Consider the following 25635-nt stretch of genomic DNA (forward strand, 5'->3'; position numbering starts at 1 on the left):
GGAAAGATCAGGCATATGCATCACCGTGTGGGGTACTGGCGCGCAATCCTTAGCTGGCGGGTCTACAGCTGGAGGATGACCGAGCTGTTGGCAAAAGCCTCTGGGAAGATTGATCCTAGGGAACTAGAACACAGTGCTGAAGATCTCACGGGAGCTTGTTTATCTCCCAGCACTCATAACAAGTTTTGTTAACAAGAGACAGTAGGTGAGGTACGATGAGAAAAGGTGTCTTTCTAATGCTCCCTCTGATTTTGAGAATATGGCTTACTGCTCTCCAAAACAGTGTGGGAGCTGAGAGGAGGTGTGGCTGGCTGATGTGAGGGCAAGAAGCCAATTTGTAGATGGTGTGTCATCTTGTATATACTATCAGCCTACTTTCATTTTTGAAGACCAGGTTTTAATTTTTTTTTTTTTAGGACAGTCTTGATTTTGGTCCTATGATGAGATTATGCATCAGAAGATGTCTCCAGGTTTTTGGCCTGGAGAAGATAGCTATCTTATTATCATAATGCTTCTGTGATCACCTTCCTGTCTCCAGGATTTTCTTTATGTTACTCTCCTCAGTTAACTTGGCTGGCCTCTCACCCCCTTTCTCCACCTTTCCAGACTATGAGCTTCCTTTAATGCCTGTCTCAAATCGCAGTTCTCAGGACCGCAGTATGACTGTTGTGGACCTTAGACACTTTTGCCTTCACGGGCTCCTTCTCTCACTCAAAACAAAACAAAAACCTAAAAATTTGCTTCACATCTGCATTGGTAGAAAGAAATGTAATCCACCCCGGAATATAATCCACATAGGAATATAATCACTTCTTCTTTTAATTTTGAAAGAAATTCAAAGCTTCTCATGGGCCTTTAAAAATATCGTGCGCCCTGGGCACTCTGCCTCCTGATGCTGCTGGATGATAAGTCATCCTCGTTCCTCCTCCGTAAAAGTATCCTATACAGATGCCTCTCTCTTAACTTATTAACATAGAGAGGCTCAAATTCAAATCCCAGCTTCTTCACTTTCTAACTATAAACCAGAGCAAGTGATTCAAACTTTCTGGACATCAGTTTCCTCTCTTGTGTAATTCTTACCTCATACAGTTGCCATGGTAACGTGAGACCCTGCATATAGAATGCTTAGTACCTGGTCCAGAGCAAATATCCATTAACTGGTAGTTATTTATATTTAACCTGACACTGGTCATCAACTCTCTTGATTTAACCATCACACTATTATCTACCTTTTCACTTACGTTTAACTTCTGTATTAAACTAAACTCCTAGAGGGATGGGACTAAGTTTTAGACCAGCGGTTCTCAAACTACTGTGTATCAGAATCCCCTGGAGGAAGTGTTGAAACACAGATGGCTGGGTCCCACCCCGAGTTCTTGACTCGGGAGGTGTGGGGTGGTGCAGGTAATATGCCTTTCTAGCAAGTATCCAGGTGATGATGAGGCCTGCTGGTTTTAGGGCCCCATTTAGAAAACTACTGTTTTAGATAACTCTGCACCCTCCCCAAATCTAGCACAGAGAAAAGCTTTCAAATACTTCAGAGTAAATTATTTAGGCAAAAGGTAACACAAAATCCAGCGGGAAAATCTGTCCCCTCCTTCAACTGTGAGAAGATTTCCATTACTTCAGGGGCTGGGCAGAAAGAGATGAGCAAAGAAATCTCATTAAAAGAAAAGGGGCAGGCTTCCCTGGTGGCGCAGTGGTTGAGAATCTGCCTGCTAATGCAGGGGACATGGGTTCGAGCCCTGGTTTGGGAGGATCCCATATGCCATGGAGCAACTAGGCCCGTGAGCCACAACTACTGAGACTGCGCGTCTGAAGCCTGTGCTCCGCAACAAGAGAGGCTGCGATAGTCAGAGGCCCGCGCACCGTGATGAAGAGTGGTCCCCGCTTGCCACAACTAGAGAAAGCCCTCGCACAGAAACGAAGACCCAACACAGCAAAAATAAATAAATAAGTTACTAAACTCCTACCCCGAACATCTTCTTTAAAAAAAAAAAAAAAGAAAGAAAAGGGGCTAGTGGCACAATTGAACACTCTCATCTGTTGGGTTTCAGGGGCATGTGCAAAATGCAGACAAGAAGCCAAATAACAGCTCAGCCAACTCGAGGCTGCCTGTGTTCTGAGCTCAATCTATAACAGTGCCAGCAGGGCTGCTGGGATCCATCTGCTACTCTCTTTTTGATAACAGATCTGAGGTCCCTCTGGAAGGAAATAGCTTGACAGGAAGAAAGAAAGATTAGGCCAACTTAAAATGTCTGGATTTATGAAGCTGCACTTGAATATGGCACAGCTTTTAACTCTTTATGGCACTTTGCTAAACGTCAATATACCCCTGCTATTCTTTCTGATTTCTCTGTCCCTTTCATGGAGAAATGTGAATGCCAAAGCCCTCCTGGACACTTTCTATTTATACATAAATTATGGTCGCAAGATTCAATAATGAAGGAAGCCTTGAGGTCCTCCAGCCCAACGCACCGATTTTATGGATGAGGAAACTTAAGCCTAGGGTTAATCCTAAAATACGTAACTGGTAGTGGTAGAGCCAGGCTGGAATCCAGCTGCCTTGACTTGCAGTGGGTATGTAGTGTGTATAGTCCTTTATGCTCCTAAAATGAGTAGGAAAAAGATATCCTAAATGTCCATCAACAGAGGAATGGATAAAGAAGATGTGGTACATATAAACGATGGAATATTACTCAGCCATTAAAAAGAATGAAACAATACCGTTTGCAGCAACATGAATGGACCTAGGGACTACCATACTAAGTGAGGTAAGTCAGAGAGACAAATATCATATGATATTACTTGTATGTGAAATCTAAAAGAAAATGATACAAATGAACTTATTTACAAAACAGAAACAGACTCACAGACTTCGAAAACAAACTTACCGTTACCAAAGGGGAAATGTCGAGGGGGGGAGGGGATAAATTAGGAGTTTGGGATTAACACATGCACACTACTACGTATGAGACAGATAATCAACAAGGTCCTACTGTATAGCACAGGGAGCTCTGCTCAGTATTCTGTAATTACCAATATGGGGAAAGAATCTGAAAAAGAATGGATATATGAATAAATGAATCACTTTGCTGTACACCTGAAACTAACACAACATTGTAAATCAACTATACTCCAGGATAAAATAAAAATTAAATTTAAAAAAAAGAGTAGGAGGGCTTCCCTGGTGGCGCAGTGGTTGAGAGTCCACCTGCCGATGCAGGGGACGCGGGTTCGTGCCCCGGTCCGGGAAGATCCCACATGCCGCGGAGCGACTGGGCCCCTGAGCCATGGCCGCTGAGCCTGCGCGTCTGGAGCCTGTTGCTCCGCAACGGGAGAGGCCACAACAGTGAGAGGCCCACATAACACACACACAAAAAAAACCCCAAAAACAACAACAACAACAAAAAAAAACAGAAAAAAAAGAGTAGGAAAAAGATATCTTTTCTCCACTACATTTTTTTTTTTTTTGTGGTACGCAGGCCTCTCACTGTTGTGGCCTCTCCCGTTACGGAGCACAGGCTCCAGACGTGCAGGCTCAGCGGCCATGGCTCACGGGCCCAGTCGCTCCGCGGCATGTGGGATCCTCCCGGACCGGGGCACGAACCCGCGTCCCCTGCATCGGCAGGCGGACTCTCAACCACTGCGCCACCAGGGAAGCCCCTCCACTACATTTTAAGGAGGAAACATGATTTTCTCCTTTACTTAGGTTACTTTTCACAACATGCCCTTTTGTCCCTGGAAGCAGGAGGGCTTTATCAGAGCAACCGAAGAGAAATGAACCACCGTAAACAGTTTTAGCAGGACCTGGAAACTTGAGGGCAGAGACAATGTCCATTGGTTACCCAGAAACTTGGCCAGAGCAGATTCTCAAAAACCAAATGGTGAACGGACGAATGAATGAATTTCTGGTTTGACGGTTATTTGCCAATTTTTCAGTCAATTAAGGAATGAATGTTTCACATTAAGATTTTAAGCCTGCTGTGGATTCTCCTCTTTCTTTATTAGTAAGTTAGATGCTTACATGAAACCACAATCACCTTTTCCGTACGATAGGCAGTGTGTCTGCTGGAAAAGTACAGGCTTTGGAGGTGGAAAATTTTGAATCCCAGAGTGTTCAGTCTGTTTACTTAATTCTAGGCAAGTTATAGAAACTTTCTGAGCCTCAACTCCCCTCCCCCAACCAGTATGTGTAAAATAAAGATAATAATACTACTTGAGGGTTTTTGTAAAGATTAAATAAGATAATGTGTGCAGACTGCCTTGCACTATGAGTAAATGTGTGTGTCCTCTCCCCTCCAGCACCAACTGCCTATTTAAGGGTAATATAGGTATTGAGTAGGTGAAGTAAGTATACGTATGAGGAGAGTAAGTGTAAGACTTTGGATGGAAACTGAAGGGACTTTTTTGGCTGAAAAGGTACACAAATCATCAGCATCATTGTGGTTACCCAGAAGCTGCTTTTATGGATGATATGCTTTGAAATAAATATAAGCAAAGCTCCTATCATCTAGGTATTCTTCACATTCCATAGTCCCTCACCATTTCCCCAGTTTCCAATAAAACAGTTTTCAGGAAAAAAAATAAACGGAGCTTTTTGCTTACCCCTTTGTTCTTGGTTTCCTTGTTCTGGGCTCGAGAAACTCTGTCTCCTCCTCCATTTCCGTGTCAGGGATTATGTTCTTCTGAGAAGACTGTGGGGAAAGCATTTCCCATTCACTGTCGTGGGTGACAGCCTGCAACATAACTGTGTCGGGGCCAGTCCTGCCTTGACTTATGCTTTTCCATGATTGGCTGTCCAGGCCAGAGGCCTCCTCTAGTGCTGAAGATTCTAGAGGCTTCATTTCTCCCAGGATCTGCATCTGGGGGCCCTTACCCAAGCTGTGATCGGAGGCTGGCTCCACAGCCTTGCCAGACCATCCAGGCCCTGAGTCCCGAGTCTCCGACGACGCGTCACCAACCTCACTACAGCCCAAGACCATCCAGCTCTGGTCTTGCCTAGGGCTTTCAAAAGATGATCTCTTAGCATCTTTGGAAGACATTCTCTCTGCAGAAAGATGAATGCTTTCATTTAAGGAAGCAGGGTGATGTGTGTCTGGGAAGCATGCTAACTGAGTTCCTGGCAGCCCCGTTTCTTCGGAATCTATGTGAAACTCTTCTAATTCCGACGTGATTTCTCTTGCCTCGCAGGCCTCTGGCTCTGGGGGTGAATTTTCTTCGTGCTTTACAAGTATGTAATCCATGTGCAGTGCATGACGATCTTCATTCTTCTCAGTGCACCTTTCTTCCCCGTATTCTGATTTTATGTGCTCAGGCTCTTGGGTAGGAATTATGTTTTCTTCTTCCAACTCTAATATCCCCTTGCTGGCACCTAGAAGTGGAAGATGAAGGTGAGAAGGAGAGAACAAGGCTTGATTAACACACCGTGTGACTTGTGATCTTTGCAAATGTTCTATCTAAAGAGAGAGAGTTTAAAAAACATTTTTATCTTGCAGAGCTGTTTAATTTTCTCAGACCCTCTCAAGGATACTTATTAGACAAGCGGTAGAAATTACTGCGGTAAGGCAGGACTTGGTTAAGCATGCACTGCAAATGTAGTTAGTTCCTCTATAGCCACATTGGCAGGGAGAATGTGTTTTACAAATGCATTGACTGAAGGAAAGCAGCAGTTTCTTGAGGGTGGAGGAATGAAAGGTTTCTTACCATTTGGTGGTCCTATGTCTCCACCTGCTGGTGAATCTGAATGATCTGTTTCTACTTCCCAGTCAACGTTTGACGGAGACAACTCGATGTTGGCGTCGACTCCGACGGGCAAAGAAACGGACTCAGGGTCTTCATGAACATGCAGCGCAACCAGCTGGCATTCGGGCTGTCTGTTTGTGGCCTCAGCGTGGTTTTCCTTGTTTCTTTCAGCAGGAAGGGAAGCAAGCAATATCTCCGCGGCTTCGCTCCCCAGAAGCTCCTCATTCTCTGGAGTTCCAGCTTCCTCTGTGGTTTCGACACCAGGAGTAGGTTCCGTGAGATAGGACAAATCAAATGGAGGTGTGTAAGGTGCCAGCTCTTGCTTCAGGGCATCTTCCAAGGGAGGGTCACCGCCATAGACAAAGTGTTCAGGCTCTTTCATTAAATCTTCATCAATATTTTGGCCCACGACTTCATACTCAGAATCACCCCACGAGGCTTCAGAGGAACAGATATCTTGCTTCCCTGCCTCCCCATCAAATGGCATTTCAGGATTTCCTTCTGATAATGTCAGTTTACTCACGTCATCTGTTGTTCCCGTGGATGTGTTGAGACCTGAGGCATCGCCGAAACTGTGGTCAAAGGCAGCTTCGCTGACATCCAGACAAGTGTCTGAGGCTAGCAAAGTATCAGGAACCGTGGCAGGATTCTCAGTAGCAAAAGCTTGCTCACGGTCCGACGGGCCCCCTGCATCGGTCTGATTCGCAGGAGAAAAGTCTTCCGATATCCAAGAGCTGTTGCTATCCACAGTTGGCTCTGGGTGAGTGACACAGGTATCAGTTCCCACGTTTTCAAGCACTGGGATTGTTCTGTCAGTGGGTTCCAAAATTGGTGCTGTATCTGGGTTGGCTCCCTTTGCTGACGCTTTTAAACCTGTAACGTTCTCACATTTGTTTATTTCGGAAGGTTCAGGAGAACCTTTGTGAGATGCAGGTTGAGATGAGTCATTTGTGTTTGCCGGCTCGCTGATTCGAGGCAGCAGAATTGCGTTTTCAGAAGATAGTTCCGAAGTATACGGGACAAATTCCTGTGCCGGCTCCTGACTGGGTTCTTCATCTCTCTCTGGCTCGGTGGGATAGAACTCACTGGATTCCCCTTCAGGCCCCATCCCAGCACTGACGTGCTGCTTCGTCTCTGGCTTTGCTTCATAATCATGACATACATCAGGGCTGTTGGAAGCCTGGGAATTGCTGTCGTGGTCACAGTGAGTCAGTATATCAGGATTCTCACCATCTGTCTTCACACCGAAGGGTTGTCTCACATCCATCCACAAGTCGGGCGAAGCTGAGGCCAGTTGCCCACCCTCTTGGAAGTTGCCGTGTAAAATATCTGGAACAAACGCACCTTGGGGGCCCTCACTAGGTGTAGAGTCGTCCCGTTCAGAGCCTGACTTCTTTGTCAACTGGGTGGAAGAACTGACAGCAGGGAAATCTTCAGGTGCAATGCTTGAATCTGTCATTTCAGCGGGGTGTGATTTTTCTTCTCCCCACCAATTTGTTTCTTGCCACTCAGGAGTTGATACGTTAGGTAGAATGCATCCATCTTCATCTGTGTGAGTAAATGTTGGGTCTGGCTGGTTGCGGGCAGACAGCACCGTATTCTGACACTGCTCTTGGGTAGGTATTTCAGAGGTGAGTTTGTCACTGGCAGAAGACACGGTCTGTTCTCTGGAATCCTTGTCTTTCATTTGGTCCGGTGTTACAGGCTGGCTAAGCTGACCAGCTTCTGGGTCCGGTTGCCGTGGTTGAATGTTCCAAAGTTGCTCGTGGGCATTCTCGCCATGAGTATCCAGAAAGTGTGACTCGTGTTTATCACCGAAAGGATCGGCACAGTGCGTTTCCAGGGATTCAGTATCACCCTGAATGGGTACTCCCCAGGGACCCACGTGTTGGCGTGGTGAGGAATTCACCTCTAGCACAGCACTTGAGTTAGATAATTCCCCTTCAAATGCCCTCTCAGTTGGTCGCCCTTCCGGTAGGGAGGCGTTCCACCACTCCGTGCTCTCAGCGGAGAAGCCAGCCATTTCCAAATCAGAATAATTTTCATTCTTTAGTTCAGCTTTGGGAGGTATTTGCCATATGACATCTCTCGTCCTCCCTGTTTCTGGAGAAGACCTCGTCTCCCTCTCCACTGCTGTAACCTGTATTTCAGTCTCCTTTAGTGGCAAGAAATTCCCATGATCAGGGCTGCTTTGTTGATTGTCACAGAATGGGTTTGACTTATTCTCATTCTCTGCTGGTTCTGGACTGCCTGTATAGGCAGAACATTCCTCAGACTTGGGATCAGCTGTGGCCAAGGCCTTACTAGATTCATTCAATGGATCCCAAGCTCTGAGTTCACTCTGAGCAACCTGGCAAGTGGCTGAACGGATCTCTTTCTCCAGTGACTCTCCATCGCCTACACTATCATCATCAGAACCTGAGCTTGTTGAAATGGATTTGGCGTCCTCTTGCTGTACAGTTTCAGGAATATCACATTCACTTTTTTCCTGATGGCTAACCACTTGATTTCTTTCCTGATATACATCTAAATATTCAGAATATTTGCCTGTCTCAGGGCTAGACAAAGAGGAAAAGGAATCCCCATCTATTGAGTCATTCCAAATCTCTAAATATTTAGCAACATTGTGATCTAAGCTCTTTTCAAACTTGTCCATTCTGATTTTCTCCAAACCCTTCATTTCGGGAATTACTTCTACTTGACCATCAGTAGTAATTAGTTCAGATTCTTGGCCATTCTGCGTACTCCAATCATCTTGGTTTTCCTTCTGAGGCCCAGTGTCGGGGCCTTGGTCCCAGGAAGGCAATGCAGCCGAAGAGTCGTTTAGGTCAGGACTGGATGCACTTGAATGTGTATAGTCACTAGAAATACTGTCTCTGTCATCATTTCCTGATAAATTGGCTCCTGGAGGGCTGTTTTCAGTATTCTTAACTTCGAGATTCTTAGTTATCTCAGAACTTGTGCAGTTGACCTGCACATCACTGTCTTTAGGGCCATCCCAAAGGTCAAGTCCTTGGGGACATCCATAAGGTAGGTCTTGGTTCATTCTCTCCGGCTCCAGAATGTTACGTTCCTCAGCTTCCTCCACATCCATTTCAGGTAGAGATACACTTCTTGTGGAATTCAGCCCACCTGAAATTTCAGTAGTTTCACCTGGATTTCTGTGACTCGTGAGGTGCTCTTCACAGGTCTCTTTTGCCTGCAGGTGATCTGTGGACACCTCTGTTTGCACATCACAGGGGTCTGGAGTGTAAGACCCCTTCTCATGCTCTAATACCTCCTGGGGTTCCTCCGTTTGAGGACTGGAAGTGACTGAAAGAGAGCTGATTTTGCCTGATTCATTGGAGATTTCTGGATGATCAGATGCAGCTGGGGAAGGGCATTCCTGGCCACCTTGCCCTTTTCCAGGAGCCCCTGAGCATCCATCCATCAGCTCCTCCTTACTGGGGCACTCCCTACCAGCGGCTCCATGGGATTCCATCTCACTTTCCTTTTGTCCATAACTGGGACCCCTCCAGGGATCTGAGCATGCAAAATGCCTTGAATTCTCAAGTCTGGTCATCAAATATGCCATATCACTTGGTGGGGTTCTCCTGCACGTGTCCTGCTTCTCAGGACCAAGTGTTTCTGACTCACTGGCTCCAGAGGCTTCCAGCATGTCTGGGATGTGACTGTCCTGAATTTTTTCTAATGAGCTGGACGTTTCAGGAGGTGATTTGCTTTGTTCTGGATCTGTAACATACGATGGGCCGGGTAACATTAATGATGACATGGCGTTATCTCTCATAACGGAATCCCAAATACTATTCGCGATCAGCTGCCCGCTTTTTTCATTCAGCATGTGATATTCGTTGGGAGCAGTGTCCAAGCTGTGCTCAGAAGAGGCAGGGAGTTCCCAATCTACCTGATTTGCTTCCTGAAACTCCACGCTCCAGGGTTCTACCTGTCTCACTGAAAATCGGGTTTCGGGTTCGGAACCTTCAGCCACGTACCCTTGTGCCTGACCTTCACCGGTGATGGCCACAGCTGCACTGCAGTCATCCCAGTCCAAGTCGTTGTCCATATCCGAGATGGTCGCGGTAGACTGAGTGTCCTCCAGAATCACTCTGTTCCACAAGTCGAGATTGTCGGGGGCCGCCTGGCAGGAGCTGGCGCTGCTGTGCAGAAGTGTGAGCTGCCGGTTTGTTTCATTGTACAGCTGCATCATGCTGGGGTCATCGTAGCTGGACTGGCTGCTTTCCCCAATGTCATCCTCCACGGAGGTGTTCTGATCATCGGTGGGCTCTGCTTGGAGTAAATCTTTATCTGGGCTGTGAGGGGCATTTATTTCAGGGCTACCATCTGCGTGAGGTGAAGCCCACATTTTCAGGTTCCCAGGACCTGAACTAATTCTATTTCTAGGTGGCTGCTTTGGGGACTGAGGAGGCATGTCAGCATCCCCTGAGGTACAGTTAGCATCTTGGGACTCGAAACCTGCCTCTTTAGCAAATGGCTTGTCTCTGGTTTCTTTTTCGTCTCCAGCAAATGTTGGTGAAGTACAAGAGTCAGAGGTGGAGTAGTTGGTATCTAAGGGGGATGGCACCGAATCTTCCCCTACGTTGGAGGCGCTGTAATCGGAACATTTATAGGCTAAGAAGGAATCTTCCCAAGGTGCTAGGACCTCTGACCCTCCTTTCTTGTTACCGTCCTCAAAAAGGTTCCAGGAATCTCCATTTTCGTACACCTTCCCCCTAAGTTTTGCATCCACGAAACCATTCTGATCATCCTTTACTGGCTTAGAACTATTCCATGCATGATCCAGATCAGATCTGGGATTTCCAGATACGAGAACATCATCCCCGGAGTCGTGGTTCTTCTTGCCCCAGATCTCTGGAACTGCTTCACTGTTTGCATCACTGGGCGAACTGTCTATGAGGTCTTCTGAAGGGAAAGAAAACCCGCTTTTTGCCATGGCCCACTCGTTTGGGTCCCTCACAGAGGGTGTCTCACCACTCATCGGGCGCAGATTCCAGGTATTTTTCAAAGCTTCGGCGTCATCTTCTTTAGCAAATGCTCTCCAGGCTGGGAAGGACGCTGCAGCAGCTGGTTCCCCGTCACCCGTGGGATTTCCCCATGGCTCAGGCATGGCTGTGGGTGAGCGATCAGAACGCCACAGAGCAGCAAAGTCTTCTATCAGGTGGTTTGTTCCCTGAGGAAAAGCATTTGGCAAATGCGAGTTTTCAGGGGACATATCCTGAAACTGCAAGTTTTTCTCATTTTGGTCTTGAATATTATTGCTGCCCAGCCCAGGCTGACCAAATTCTGACTCCCAGGGACTTGACTTTGGGAAATCAAGAGTCTTGGGTTGAAATATAGAATCTGAGGCTCTCCTATCAACTGAGCGTGGCTTATGATCTTTCCATGACTCGGGGCTCTGGAAGACAGATTCCTGTCCACTGGAACTCCAGGCATCTGCAGTGTTTCTGGACTCAATTTCCAAACCACCCCACCAGCTGCTGCACCGTGCCTGGGCTGGAGGTGGCCCAGTGTGACCCGTGTTGACTGTTTTGGGGGTCGTATCTTCTGAAGAGAGTAGAGCTGGTTCTTCAGTGGATGGTGAGGTCTCCACAAAGCTATTCATAGGTGTTGGTGGGACCCTCCTTCCAACATTTTTCAGACTTTCTGGTGAAGGAGATCCATCTTCCACGAACCCTGTCAGGCTCAAATTTCTTTCAGAATTATCACGGGGACTTTCTTGTCTCTGGACAAACTCCTCATCAAATTCCACAAGGCTATCTTTGCCAGTCCCTGACAAAAGAGAACTGGATGAATAATTCGACACGTCCATCCCTATCTCATCAAGCCTTTTAGGCCCCGTGGCGAGCTGTCCTTCTGATGAATCGCTGTTGGGGAAGAAGTCATCTGTTGGGGAGTAGTCTGCAGAATGGGAAGATGGCTGGGACTGCCCAGAAACCATGGGTGCTGGGTCAAAGCTGAAAAGGTCAAAGGATTCACTGTGTTCTCCAGATGGGGCGTGCTCCTCCGCTACTGCCCCTTCAGGGATGGGACTGTAGGAGTCAAATCCTGGGAGGAGGCTGTGGTGAGGCCCAGCACCTTCTCCCACTGGACTGTCATCACTGAGGAAAACTGAGCTCTCCTTGGACGAGCGGCTGCTCCTAATGGTGGCCAACCCGCTATCCGGGCTAACGAGGTCCACGTTGACATCCACCTGGGCCTGGTTAGAATCGCTGAGATCGGGAGGGTTTTCCATGAAATTCACGGAGCTGGGCTGTGGCTCTATGTCAGAACCATACAACTCCATAATCCCGGAAGACCCCTGGGAGAGCGGGGCGCTGCCTGCCACCGCTTCTGTGGAGGATGTCCGGCTGTTAGAGGCCATCTCTGGACACCTCCTATTGATGACTTCCTTGACCAGGAGAACCACGTGATCATACGTCACTGAAGGGTTCTCCTGCTGATACACCAGAATCTCGTCACAGCCACATTCAAAGGGCTCCAGCTCCAGGCGAGGGTTCTGGCACTCTTCCAGTTCACAGCAAATCTGTCGGGGAGGCACAGGGATTTGTGTGAGCACTCAGGCTCTCTTAGCTCTTTGCAATTTGTCTTTCTTAATTTTTTGTAATGTAAAATTAATCTGTGTTCATCCGTCTAGAAAGAAGACAGAGAACTGAGAATTGTATAACATAAAATATGGAAAGTCCCACTTAATCTACCACCAATGCTTTCTTTAATCCTACCAAATTGGCTTTTTGTTGAACCCAAAATCATATAAAACCTTTCCTCAGTGTAACTTAATACCGTCTTCCAACAGGAGTAAAATTCAGCTTTGCAAAAGCGAGAGATAATGCTGGTTGCTGACAAAACTAGGGGAAAAGTATTGGAATAAGGGAAAATGGGGCAGAAGGAAGGCTCTTGTTGGTAGCAGGCAGCCAGGACCTGCTTTAACCTCTGAAAGCCTCAGAAGGCAAAGGAGAACGTAGGAAAGAGAAAGCAGCTACCAGGGGCAGCTTTCTCAATGGCACTCAGGCCCCAACTGTCTCTTCCTGCCCCAGGAAGCATCTACATGGGGCCCAGGACAGACGAAGCTGCCTTGGAAGGCAGGGAGATGTGTGATGGCCAGTGTAAGGCCAAAACTGGGCTGTAGCTCTAGGATTTTTTTAGGCAATGTTGAAGATATTTTGCACACTGGGCATTTGAAATGGCCCCTTAGGACTAGTGGAGGTAATAATAACAACAACAGCGACAATAGTAGTAAACTACAGAGCTCACATAGATAGTAATAATAATAATTAACATTTATTGAATGCTTTCATATGCCAGGCACCGTTCTAAGGGTTTTATGTGCATTATCTCCCTTAATCCTCACAATAATTCTACAAGGTAGGAACTTTTTATCCCCATATTTTCAGTGAGGAAATAGAGAGACAGGAAGCTTAAATAACTTGACCAACAACACACAGCTAACAAGTGATGGAGCCACATTTTGAACTCAGGCAGTCCAGCTGCAAAGGCTGACCCTTGACCAACTGGGACCACATGGCCAAAGAAGGATTCCTCTAGAGCAGTCTTGACTTTGTGTTGCTCAAGATTTCAAGGAGATGTCTCTTGGGAAAATGGGTGGGGAGGGTTGGGGTGGGGGCCGAGGAGAGTCAGGGTGGAGTCAACTCAAGGGCTTCTAACCCCTTCATCCACTCTTCTACTTCTGTCTGTTTTAGATTAACTAATTTCTAGATTGATTTGCTACAAAAAGTGATTTGAAAACCACTGTACTGGAGGCTTAGGAGACCTAAGTCCTGTCCCTAGGAAACCAGTGACCAAAGATAAAATTCAGCTTTGAAACTCAGTGCAGAGCAAAGCACTAAAAAAGCCACAGGCCGGTGATGCGATTCACAGATGTATGTGGGTCAGAAGGGTACCAAAAGCACCTGCAGCCGGAGAAGGGGGCTCATTCATATCTGGACTTGAGAGGGCACAGAGAGGCTGGAGAATGACTTCAGTCATATATCAAGAAATGGACCTCTTGGGGGACAGAAAGTGAGGATGTCAAAGAAGGGAGTTGAGACTTTACCTCTAGCCACCTGTGGGTAGATCAGTGGTCTAATCCATTAGTGAGGAAAGATAAGTGATGAAACCGTTCTATGTCCATGTCATCCATATTATAATGAATTACATATGTTCTCATATTAGTTATTAAATACACCCGCTTTGGTATACCCACTGCCCTATTTTCATTAATTTTGTCTATTTCTTTTCTTTCTTTTTTGCGGTATGCAGGCCTCTCACCGTTGTGGCCTCTCCCGTTGCAGAGCACAGGCTCCGGACGCGCAGGGTCAGCGGCCATGGCTCACGGGCCCAGCCGCTCCGCGGCATGTGGGATCTTCCCGGACCGGGGCACGAACCCGTGTCCCCTGCATCGGCAGGCGGACTCTCAACCACTGTGCCACCAGGGAAGCCCAATTTTGTCTATTTCTTATATTTCCAAAGCCTTGGGTTAAATGACTCTGTTCTCAACCAAAAAGATCTGACTGATTACCCAATCAGAATTTTAGTACCTGGAGAAAAACGTGGTTTTTTGTTTTTTTTTTTTTTAACATATATGAATGTTTTTCTCAAGACATATCCAAGGTGTCAGCGTGGTTGTGGTCAAAAAACTAACTTGGATTAAAGCTTCAGAGCACAGTTACTAAACACTGGACACCAAACAGATGTTTAGTCAGGGACTAAACTTTGTTATCACCAGGTAGCAGCCCTCAAGGAAAACGGTACCCAAAGGAGGACTAGCCCTTATTGGGTAAAAAGAGATATGATCTTTCTCTTTATGAATTCAGCCTAGAAACGAAACGGTTATGGGGCTCTTTTAAATGCCCCTATGTGGGGTGAAGGGAATCAAAAGGTACAAACTTCTAGTTATAAAATAAACAAGTCATGGAGATGTCATGTACCGCATGGAGACTATAGTTAATAATACTGTACTGCGGACCTGAAAGCTGCTAAGAGAGTGGAGAGTAGTCCCCATCACAAGAAAAACCCTGTCATTATGTATGGTGATGGATGCTAACTGGACTTATTGTGGTGATTATTTCACAACATATACAAACATTGACTCATTATATTGTACACTCGAAATATAATGTTATCTGTCAATTATACCTCAATTTAAAAAAAAAAAAAGGCCAACTTTTATCTCACTGACAATTCTATTTAGATGATTTTTTGGTAACACAGCACCAAAACTAAAAACTAAAAATCTGAATTAAAGCACTGATAAATAAATAAATCATTAACTAACTAACAGAATGTGTAAAATACCCCCAACATTTCTTAAAACTCAAACTCTAGGACCTTATCTCTTGGACCAATTTCTTTAAGTCAGCAGTCCATGGCCGTCTTCCACCGCATGTTCTGAGAGCCAGCAGGAGGGGGGATGCAGTGAAATGTGCTGGGTCAAGGAGGTCCTTACCTGACTGCACAGCTCTAGGTTCTCAGAGTACACAGCGATCTGTCGTCTGGGCTGCTGCTCCTCCGACAGGTAGTTGGCCAAGAGGATGAGGACATCAAAACCGAACTTGTCTGAGAATGCTTTCAAATCACTGGTGATACTGCTGTGAAACGTACAGTCCTGAAACAACAGTCAATTTGATATTAATGTCAAACTTTCCAGCTCTGGGGAGTTGTGCCACAAATTTGTCCAGTCTTAGGATGTATTACCACTGATACTTATTATTAGATGCAAATGAAATAAACACTTTGCTTCGAGAAGGTTTGGAAATCTTCATGCTATGGCTTAAAATATACTTTTGCTTTTTTTGTTTTGTTTTCCTAAACCAGGAAAGGAAGGCATCTTTGCTATTATTATTAAGAATAGTTTATAGAGGACCAAATAGGTTAACATCTTTTTCCTAAAATGTTTATTCAAATACTGACTTTGTAAAACATACTTTTCCTTTTATTGTTCATAGGACATAGGAACGTCTGCTGAATATTATTATTGATACAACCCACTAGAAAAATAGGAGGAAGTTATTGTTCTTTTCTATAATTGTTTTCTAATGGTTATCATTAACTCCAAGCAGAATTCCTAAAGATGGATTTAGCTGAGTCTACTGAATGCCTTTTATTCCAGTGTAGAAGTCTAGGAGATTTGTGTTAGGGATGTGATGTCAGATCTGCTTGCTCTAAGTGGTAGCTATGGAGGAATGAATAACTGTGGAAAAGGGACCCATTACCGCAGAGCACCCAGACCTGTGACTCACATCATCTGTGGAAATGTTCTGGCCTTTTCGAGTTTTATTAACTACAATGAGAACCACTTTGTCAGCATGGTTGTCTCTCTTTCTTTAAAAAATAAAATAAAATAAAATACACTGAAGACCATATCTTAGCCCCTAGCATAACGCATGGCACATACTAGTTGCTCAAGAAAAGTTTGTTGAATGACTGGAGAGACATATATACAAAATCAACCTGTGCTACATAATCCTTTATCATACTGTATATATATCTAATAGCACATGTAAATGACAATCATATAATCATCAACTGACAGTCCACTGCTCTACTCAGTGAAAATCACCATGATGTGCATTCAAGAGATATAAAGAATTCTAATTTTTCTGCTTACAAAGTCATCAGAATTATGCATGCCACTGGTAAAACATTAAAGCAGTACAGAAATGTGTCCCATAGGAAGTGGAAGTACCACGTACCTCCTCCTCAGATAACCATTATGAAGAACTAAACAGTGCAGTGCATATAGGTGCAGATTTTTTTCATGTCCAGATTAATGTTTGTATATGGTAGCCCTCTGACACTTGTGGATTTGATATTTGTGGCTTAGACTATTTACTAGCCACTTAAAATTGCCGTAATACATGTACTCTGTAATTCTGCTGAGCCAGATCTCAAGGTCGATGAGGTTCCCGAGAGGGCACACAAGAAACCTGGCAGTTGGGTGGGCCCAGCCCATCACCAGCTTCCGTGCCTCTAGGAGCCTTGTTGTCCACTCCTGAGGCCACTACTCTCATTAGGCATCTTCAGTTACAAGGTGCACATGGGAATTCACAAAGATCTCAGGATATATTGCTGATGAATACAAAGGATCTATCGCACTGACTTGGTAATGAAATTTATCAGGCTCAAATACAATAGCTTTTGGAAGTATGCACACGGTCAGCTTTCATGCTTTTAATTTATTGTCCAAGTGTCATAATAATAATCATCTTTAGGTACTTCAAACAAATTAATTCACCCACAAAAGAAGCAGATATTTAGAGTGAGCTTTTTTAAAAAAAAATTGGACCTATTATACACAATGTGCATTCAATAGATACAATTATTTCAAATCGTCATTGGTATTAACCATCAAGAACCTCAATGCTGAGCTTTTTGCCATTAAGAACTGTAAATGAAGATATGGTCCCAAAGGAAAACGATAATGGACAACTCCACGTACATCTTATCTCCAGTGACTGAAGGCTTTGGCACAAGAAGACTTACAATTTTCCTTTCAAAATATTTTTTTCATTATGTACATAAACTCATTCCCCCCAACATATTTATAAACCCTTGAAAGAAGACACACCATTTCTAAGAGATTTTCACATACAATCACAATTATCACGACACTCCAAGCGGGGTCACTCAAACAAGAGAAGGCTGGTTTTACTGGTACCTCAGCACAAGATTAAGATTCAGTAGAATAAGCATTATTCAAAGCCATACTTGTGGAACATTTGCTATTCAAAAATGTTGGCTGAGCGCCAACCTGTTTGGATTTGTCTGTGTTAGGGACTTCCGTGGTGGTCTAGTGGTAAAGAATCCGCCTTCCAGTGCAGGGGACGCAGGTTCGATCCCTGGTCGGGGAACTAAGATGCCACATGCCACGGGGCAACTAAGCCCATGAGCCACAACTACTGAGCCCGCGCGCCACAACTAGAGAGAAGCCTGCACACCGCAATGAAAGATCCCACGTACCTCAACAAAGATCCCGCATGCATACGCGGCCAAGAAATTAAATAAATTAATTAATAAATTAAAATTATGGCTCTAGGATCTTGCTAAACTCAAGTCCAGCGGCACTGGCACCGTCAGGCACCTTGTTAGAAATGTAGAGTGTCGGGTCACACCCCAGACCTACTGAAGCAGAATCTGCACTTCCCACAAATCCTAGGCAATTCAAATACACATGGAAATATGAAGAGCACTGCTCTAGGGAGCCATTTTTAATTCGTATATTTTCCTATGAACCAATCCTTTGGGCTCTCTCAATGCTGTCACAGGACTTTTACTGACTCAGGCCCTTAGCTCCTTGCCCCTCACACCAGCCTCATCATAAACGTCACCCTGGGGTGTGTCTTTCTGGGCCGCTTTGTTAGAGGTTCTCATTTAGCAGCCCAGGATTGGGTCCAAGAATCTGTAATTCCATTATGTACCTCAAGTGATTCTTAGAATCAAGCTGCTTTGAGTAATACTTCCCCAGTCTTCCTCTGGGTGGCCCCGAATTCCACAGGATCACATGAGGTATTGATAAAACAAAGATTTATGTGAAGCATTTAGGCATATTAGAGAAATAAAATACTTACGTTTTACAGTCACCCCAAAACAGACTGTCAACAACTATGTCCTATCCACCCCAATAAAATTGCCCAAACCAGATTCAATCTCACTGGCTTTAGGATAATGTCAGGAGTTTCATGTTTAAAACAGAATCAAAAAGGGAATGAGTAAGATTCTTCAGGAATCCGGGAGGCAGGGTCTGTTTGTTCTACTTTTATGCCAGTGCTGTTTGCATAGGACATAATTTATTATTGTCTTCTAGCTATGCAGGGAGTCATGTGCTGTAACAGCTCTTATGTTGCTGACAAGCTAGCCTGGCCCTGAATAAATACCACTTCATCATCAACACAACCCAACTGTAGATACAGGTTGGCATTTTATTCCCCCCATCTACCTTCCACCTGATAAATTACTGTTTTAGTTACGAGTATACCAATAACTATTTGTTAATCTGCTCAAACGTCTCCAAAACGTTTCCCTACCTTAAGTTAAAATTATATATATATATATATATATATATATATATATATATATCCCACTGAATTTGCCAAAGGTTTAGAAAAGAAAGGAATCCTACCTTCATTTACCACCTAACCCCACCATCCAAACTTCCACGTTTGAAATATGACCCCAGCCTGAGATTGCCGCATGGAATTTAGGAAGTTACTTTACTAATCATTACAACCTGGGAAATGACTGGCCAAAACCCAGACTGTTCCGACACACCAGTTAGGAAGAATGGGGAAGTGTTCCCTGTCAGTCTTCTGTCACTCACGGACGCAGAGACTAGATCATTAAACGTTTTTAGAGGTCATGAGTTCTTTTGCTTCAGTAATTCCTAGTTTTGAAATGAGTAGGAAGACCTGAAAACGTAGGGAGAAAAAGACTTTGTTATTTCCTGGCCAAAAGCAAGGTGTAGATCTCAAGGGCCCTAAGAAGAGGTTGATGATCAGAAGGGCAAAGGGCAGGAAAACAGAAATGATAGGGCTCTATTTTAACTAATATGACCACCCAGAGAGTGATCGTGTCCAACAGATTCACTACATTAGTGGTTGAAAGTACTTGGACAAATGCAGTGGAAAATTCCATTCTCTCACAAAATTCTATTTTATTGATATTTCTTATTCCATTGCTCTGAAAATTTTAGTTTTTATTCTATACACGGATAGCTTTAGTGCGTCACATGAAATAAAAGTGATCTAAATAATGTCTTATACACATCTGAGTCCTTAAATGTGCATATTCTTTGAAAGAGAAAAACCCACTCTCCTTACACTGCTCATATATTTGTATTTCTATTGTCTTCTGAATCCCTCCTGTCAGGTTTCTGCCCTCATCATTCCATTGAAAGGGCTCTTCTCAAAAGTATCAATCATTTCCAGGTCACCCAATCCCCAAGTCTGTTTCCTGTTCTTACTCTAATTAACTTCTCCCAAGAATCTCAAAAGGTTGATCTTCCCTCCTTCCTGAAATATTTAACTCCTTCACTTTCCTGTCATTGCACTCTCCTTGTTTTTCTCCCAACTCACTGGCTATTCCTCAGTCACCTTTGCTAGTTCCTTTCCCTTAGTCAACCTCTAAATGTTCCTAACCCCTTTCTCTTTGTCTGTACATTTTCCTTAGTGATTTCATCCAGTCACATGGCTTTCAAACCGCCTATCTGCCAGTGACAACCAAATCACATCCACCTCAACACTAACCTTGGTTATCCATGTGATATCATCACATCAATGTCTAATAAGCATCTCAAATAAAATACAACCTACCTCTACCCCAATTTCCTCCATAGCATCAAATGGCACCACCATCCACCCAGTTACTCAAGCCAAACATCTAGGAATTATTCTTGATTCCTTTTTCCCCCACGTTCTTCACATAATCCATCAGCAAATCCTGTTAACTTTCCCTCTAAAACATATCTCAAGTCCAGACACATTCCTCACTTCTTTCCATCTCTGTTAGTGTTGTAGCCACAGCTGCCATTATCTCTTCCCTGAACTTGGGTGATAGCCCTTCAACTGGTCTCCCTGTAGCCACTCTTGTCTCCTCTCCCTGAGATCAGTTCTCCACACAGGACCAAGAAAGAGCTTTGAAAAAATGTAACCAGAACCATGATATTCTCCTGCTTAAGACCCACTCAAAAGTTTCTCAATGGAATAATTATTATTTACATTGCTTTATTTGTTTTAAAACAGGGAAGAGGGCTTCCCTGGTGGCGCAGTGGTTGAGAGTCCGCCTGCCAATGCAGGGGACACGGGTTCGTGCCCCGGTCCGGGAAGATCCCACATGCCGCGGAGCGGCTGGGCCCGTGAGCCGTGGCTGCTGAGCCTGCGCGTCTGGAGCCTGTGCTCCGCAACGGGAGAGGCCACAACAGTGAGAGGCCCGCGTACCGCAAAAAAAAAAAAAAAAAAAAAAAAAACAGGGAAGAGACAGGTTTAATGTCCTCGAGACTGAGTTCTTATAAATCAATGAGAAAAAGCAGACATAGCAATAGAAAAAATAGTTGATGAACATAAAAGACAATTTACAATTGAAATACCTAAAACCATTAACAATCAAAGAAATCCTCTCATAAGAAAATGTTTCATCTTCTCTTTTCCTATAATTGGTAAATATGGCTGAATGGGCATTCTCATACACTGTTAGAAATACATTCTAAAGAAATAATCATATATACACACAGAAGGTTTGTGGACAAATCTATTCACTGAATTATTACTATAATAAGTAAAATTTGAAACAGTCTAAATATCCAACAATAGAGAACTGGTTCAATAAATTATGGAACAGTAACATCAAAGAATATTATGTTGCTATTAAAAATCATGCTGTCAAAGAATACTTAATGACACAAGAAAAGATCATAGTGTAAAGTAGAAAATAATTTCTATAATCATATAAAATTAGGATGTCATTTCTATAGGTATTCAACTAATACATATTGAAGTTAACATATGATGGATATTAAGATACCTTGATATTAAAGTTGTCATAATTTAGCCAAACTGCTAATCTATAATCTAATTGTGTCTCTCCACTATTTTAGGGCACTCTCTCCAAGGTTCCTAGTAAAGACTTTGGAGGTTAACTCTGGCTTTGCCATTCACTAGCTGGGTGCCTCGAGTGAGTTTCTCTCATCTCTCTGAGCCTTAGAGTTCCTCATCTGTAAACCCTCACCTCATAACACTGTTGTGAGTACTAAGGACATATGTGTATCAAAAAGCAGGCCCAGTGTTTGGCATATAGTAGACAATAAATGTTAAATCCCTTTCCTTTCCTGATTCATCAACTATCAAAAGGTCGTTCTTAGGATTCATGGGAGTAATTTGATTCAGAGAAAGTATTTCACAAATTCTTGGTATGGGAACTGAATATTCATATTACAATTTCTTACCTTATATCCTTTATAATACTGTGAATTTTTAAATGATAATCACACACATCTTTTAAGTCATTAAAGTGATTCACATGTAAAATTCCTAGATGTGAGATGACAGAGGAAGTTACATATGAAGCAAAGTCACTTAAAAAGTAATATAAGATATAAAAACTCTGGGTCAGGCAGTGTTTATCTCATTAATGGATCCTTTATCCCTAATTCCAAGTTAGACTCAATGAATGAGCTTCTGTTTGCCACTATACAAATAAAGCAACAGAAAAATGTGTAGTGATTTTTTTTCCTTTAGCCACATCACCATGGATAGAGCCTTTTGCATCATTCCAAGTGCCATACTACCTTTGAGACAGGCTGGGACCTGGGACCCTTTTGCTGCAGTGCTTGCACCTGGACAAACGTCTCCTTGAGCAACCAAATTCAAATAAACTATAAGGGACTAAAAATAATTGTGTACATGGGCAGTTGGGGCCCAATTATGGACAACAAGATCCAAAAACCTAAAAAAAAAAACCGAACACCCAACTGCCACTTCTGAAGAGCAGGAAGCAAAAACAGGGGGTTGGGAGCAAAAGCAGGGTACTGCACATGCCCCCTGCACTCGACACCACGAAAGGGGTGGGCAGACCACCTAAGCCACCCCTCTGGCCTGACCCCTGGACACACCCCTACCCTCACCCCATGCAAGGAACCAGCTTGTCCCCGCCCCCCACCCCCACTTCCGGGAGCGAGCAAGGGAACCTGTTACTTGTTTTCCCTCTCCCGCTCCTGCAGCAGGGGCCCCATTAAAGCCTTGCCTGAATTTCTTGTCTGGCCTCTTATCAATTTCTGTTGATTAAGGAAGACCAATAACCCTGGTCAGTATCACATTCAATGCATTTTATTCCTCGTGCTAGTACTCTTTCCATTTAGGTCCAGGACTCAGGACTACACACAGAATCCAAAACAGTTGTCTCTCTTACAAATTACAAATGAAATATATTGAGTAATGCTTTTATTAAATAAAAGAAAAATAAATTATTTTCTGATGTCATGGACAAGCTATTCCCAGATTATTATGTCTGAAATTTTTTTCTTCTTCCAGGAAATAGAAAAATCAAGTGAGGAGATATAGTCTGTAGGTAGGATGCTTGTATAAAAATCATGACCAAGATTAAAACACAAGCTCATACAGCTTCATCTTTGAGAACAGTGAGTCTTAGAAAGATAGTATGACAATCCATAACTACCTTGTAAGCAAAATGGTCAGCATGGATTGCTGAGTTACTGAAATTTACGAGTATAGTTTGACATTTATATTCTGCATAGATTTACTTCTAGACTGAGGACTGTTTTATCAAGATATATGAAAAATGCTGAGGTATGTACACAAACGTTCTTACTGAAAGCTTCATGATTTATGCTACCAAAATTCCATTATGTTTAAAATATCCAGCAATAATAAAGTCTGATAATTTTGACAGGAAAATGATTTATGAGAACAGAAAATGCATAAATTAAAGAGATTTTATTTATTCTGTCTTTTTGTACGCTGTAATTGGTAAGCAAAGATATTCCCCATGTTTTTACCACATGTTATTTTAAAAACACTCTAATGGTTCTTATTTCTATAAGCTAGCCAAGGCATTTTAGTAGTAAAAACTTCACTGGGTCTATTTCAACTATATTATGCATCATATTTTGAAAACAGAGCCAAGCAGTACACGTTATCATTCAAAAAGAGAGCCCTTTCATGAAAAGATTTTGTGAAAATTAAAATACTACAATATATAAATGAATAACAAATATATATATTTATTATTTTTCATTTAAACCAATAGTGTATTGCCTAGAATGATTTCCTCATACACTGCTTCTGCATTAAGCACTCTGTTAAATGCTTTACATCATCTCATTTAAACTTTAAGATGGCCAGATGATGTTGGTAACGTTATTTCTGTTTTGCATTGAGAAAATGGAGGGTTTAGAAGGTTAAGTAATTGATGTTACACAGCTCACATGTGTAAAAACAGGACTTGGCCCCAGGTGAGTCTGACTTCAGAGCTCAGGTTCTAACCTATATGTTATTCTCAAATGAAATAATTCTTGAAAGACATTACTAACTCCATTTTTAATCTCATAGAAGTTTTTTGCTACTCCATTTACTTCCGTTTGTTATTAATTCTCCCTCGTCACTATACACAAGCAAGCCACATCCTTGATTTTAACCAATGCTAATAATGTGATGCTTAAACTTTCGGATGAGTCAATATTATCATGCTTTATGATCAATTTCCAGTTTCTCGTTTATTCTGTAAAATATTGGTGTAGGCTGACCATTAACTCATGTATGAGCCTAATTGAAAACTTGCCCAAAGAAACTGCTATAAAGTTTCTGGCGGCAATACGTACTTTTTAAAAGTTGGGTATGCATGTGTACACACAAAAAAAGCAGATGAACTGGCATAGTCACGGTTTGTCCGGAATTACCCTCGTGTAGTTTTTCTTGCTCTGATACCTTAGACACACAAACAATGGAAGAATCCCCACTTTACCATTTAGTATGTAAAAAAATCTCATCATTTAAGGATGCTCCTAACATTACTTTCCTTCTGCTCAAAAGCCTAGGGAAACCAGGAATTAGGATTACAGGGAAGGGATACAAAGACAAAAGAGGTAATTTTTTTTTACCCCAACGGAGCGGGCATCTTAATGCAAAGAGCCTATAATATCACCATTGTTTCAAGCAAAGCCCTCTTGTAAAGGCACAACTATCAAAGACTAATTAATGTATCAGTCTGCAGATGCTTCCATTTAGGTCAAGCACGTCATAAGTATTAGAGAAGAAACCAACAACCTTGTAAGCAATCATCCTTGTAAGGTCATCATTTGGGTTGAAGAATTCAAGAATAGAGGGAGACAGCACATGAGTACTGAAAACCACTGTTTTCATGTCATGGGACAAATAATTATAAACATTTCATTAATGGAGGGAAAGAGAGAAAGAGAGAGAGAGGGAAGGGGGAGGGGAGGGGAGGGGTAAAGATGAGAGGGAGATTGGGAGATGGTTCATCTGAAAGCACAGGTGTAAGTTAAGGACTTCTTGAAATTAAATGGGTTGCTTTCAGATCAATCTGAAAGTAAGCGAGTTGGCATACTGCCTCATCCTCACTGTCTCCATCATAAGGAGAACCAATGAATGTTACACCAACAGAGAGCTGCCCTAGAAAAAGATGCTTGTATACTGTACTTCATGAGAGGGAGTCCTAGGTAGCCTCTCACAACTAGTTAATAGTAGATAGAATACGTGGATGTGGGGAGGTTCACAACCAATTAAAGACAAACACGTCATCACCTTATTTACCAGCTCAGCCTAATTTACATTTTCTTCAAGGACAGACCCATAATCAAAACTTTTCCATGTAGTATGGATTTAAGGACTCAGTGAGAAAAGGGCTAGACTGTCGTTCCACTAAAGGACCCCTTTATTAAAGTTTGCGTATGTTTATAAGGATTTCTATATGGGAATGAATAACTCAGGACCTATGCATAATGGAAAATCCACTCACTAGGCATGCTTTATTTTTGAGATGGTAGAACCTGGGCAACACACCAGCTACCAAATAATAATAAATTATTTCCGCAATTGTGTATAGATGTTTGAAAAAAAATCCCCATCAGCCTGTTTAGAACCATGAGCTTGAACGGTTATGGCTTTATTTAGTTTCCCTTATAAAAATAAATCATCTAGTTTGAGCAATATTTCAGTAAAGCAGGAAACCTTCCTTCCTCTCTGGGTACCTCTTTGTGATTTATGGAAACCACCAGTCGAGTCTCCAGAGCCCTTGCTGTACACGTACACGGCACACACTTGATTTCTCTAAGCTGTGTCAATATCAACCTGACCAAATGAAGACCCAAACTGTACTGACAGTCCTCCTGCACCTCACATGGGGAGCACA

The 25635-nt window shown here is 43.2% G+C and overlaps 1 protein-coding gene across 1 annotated transcript in view; it reads right to left on the reverse strand.

Moving 5' to 3' along the window:
* PRUNE2 (prune homolog 2 with BCH domain) overlaps positions 1-25635 on the reverse strand; it is a 207769-nt gene that overhangs the window by 76367 nt on the left and 105767 nt on the right. Inside the window, 3 exon segments of the mRNA XM_065879899.1 lie at positions 4609-5374; positions 5707-12286; positions 15206-15364. Of these exon segments, the coding sequence (XP_065735971.1) occupies positions 4609-5374; positions 5707-12286; positions 15206-15364 (7505 nt within the window).

This window comes from Phocoena phocoena, chromosome 6, assembly GCF_963924675.1.
Source record: "Phocoena phocoena chromosome 6, mPhoPho1.1, whole genome shotgun sequence".
Lineage (NCBI taxonomy): Eukaryota > Metazoa > Chordata > Mammalia > Artiodactyla > Phocoenidae > Phocoena > Phocoena phocoena.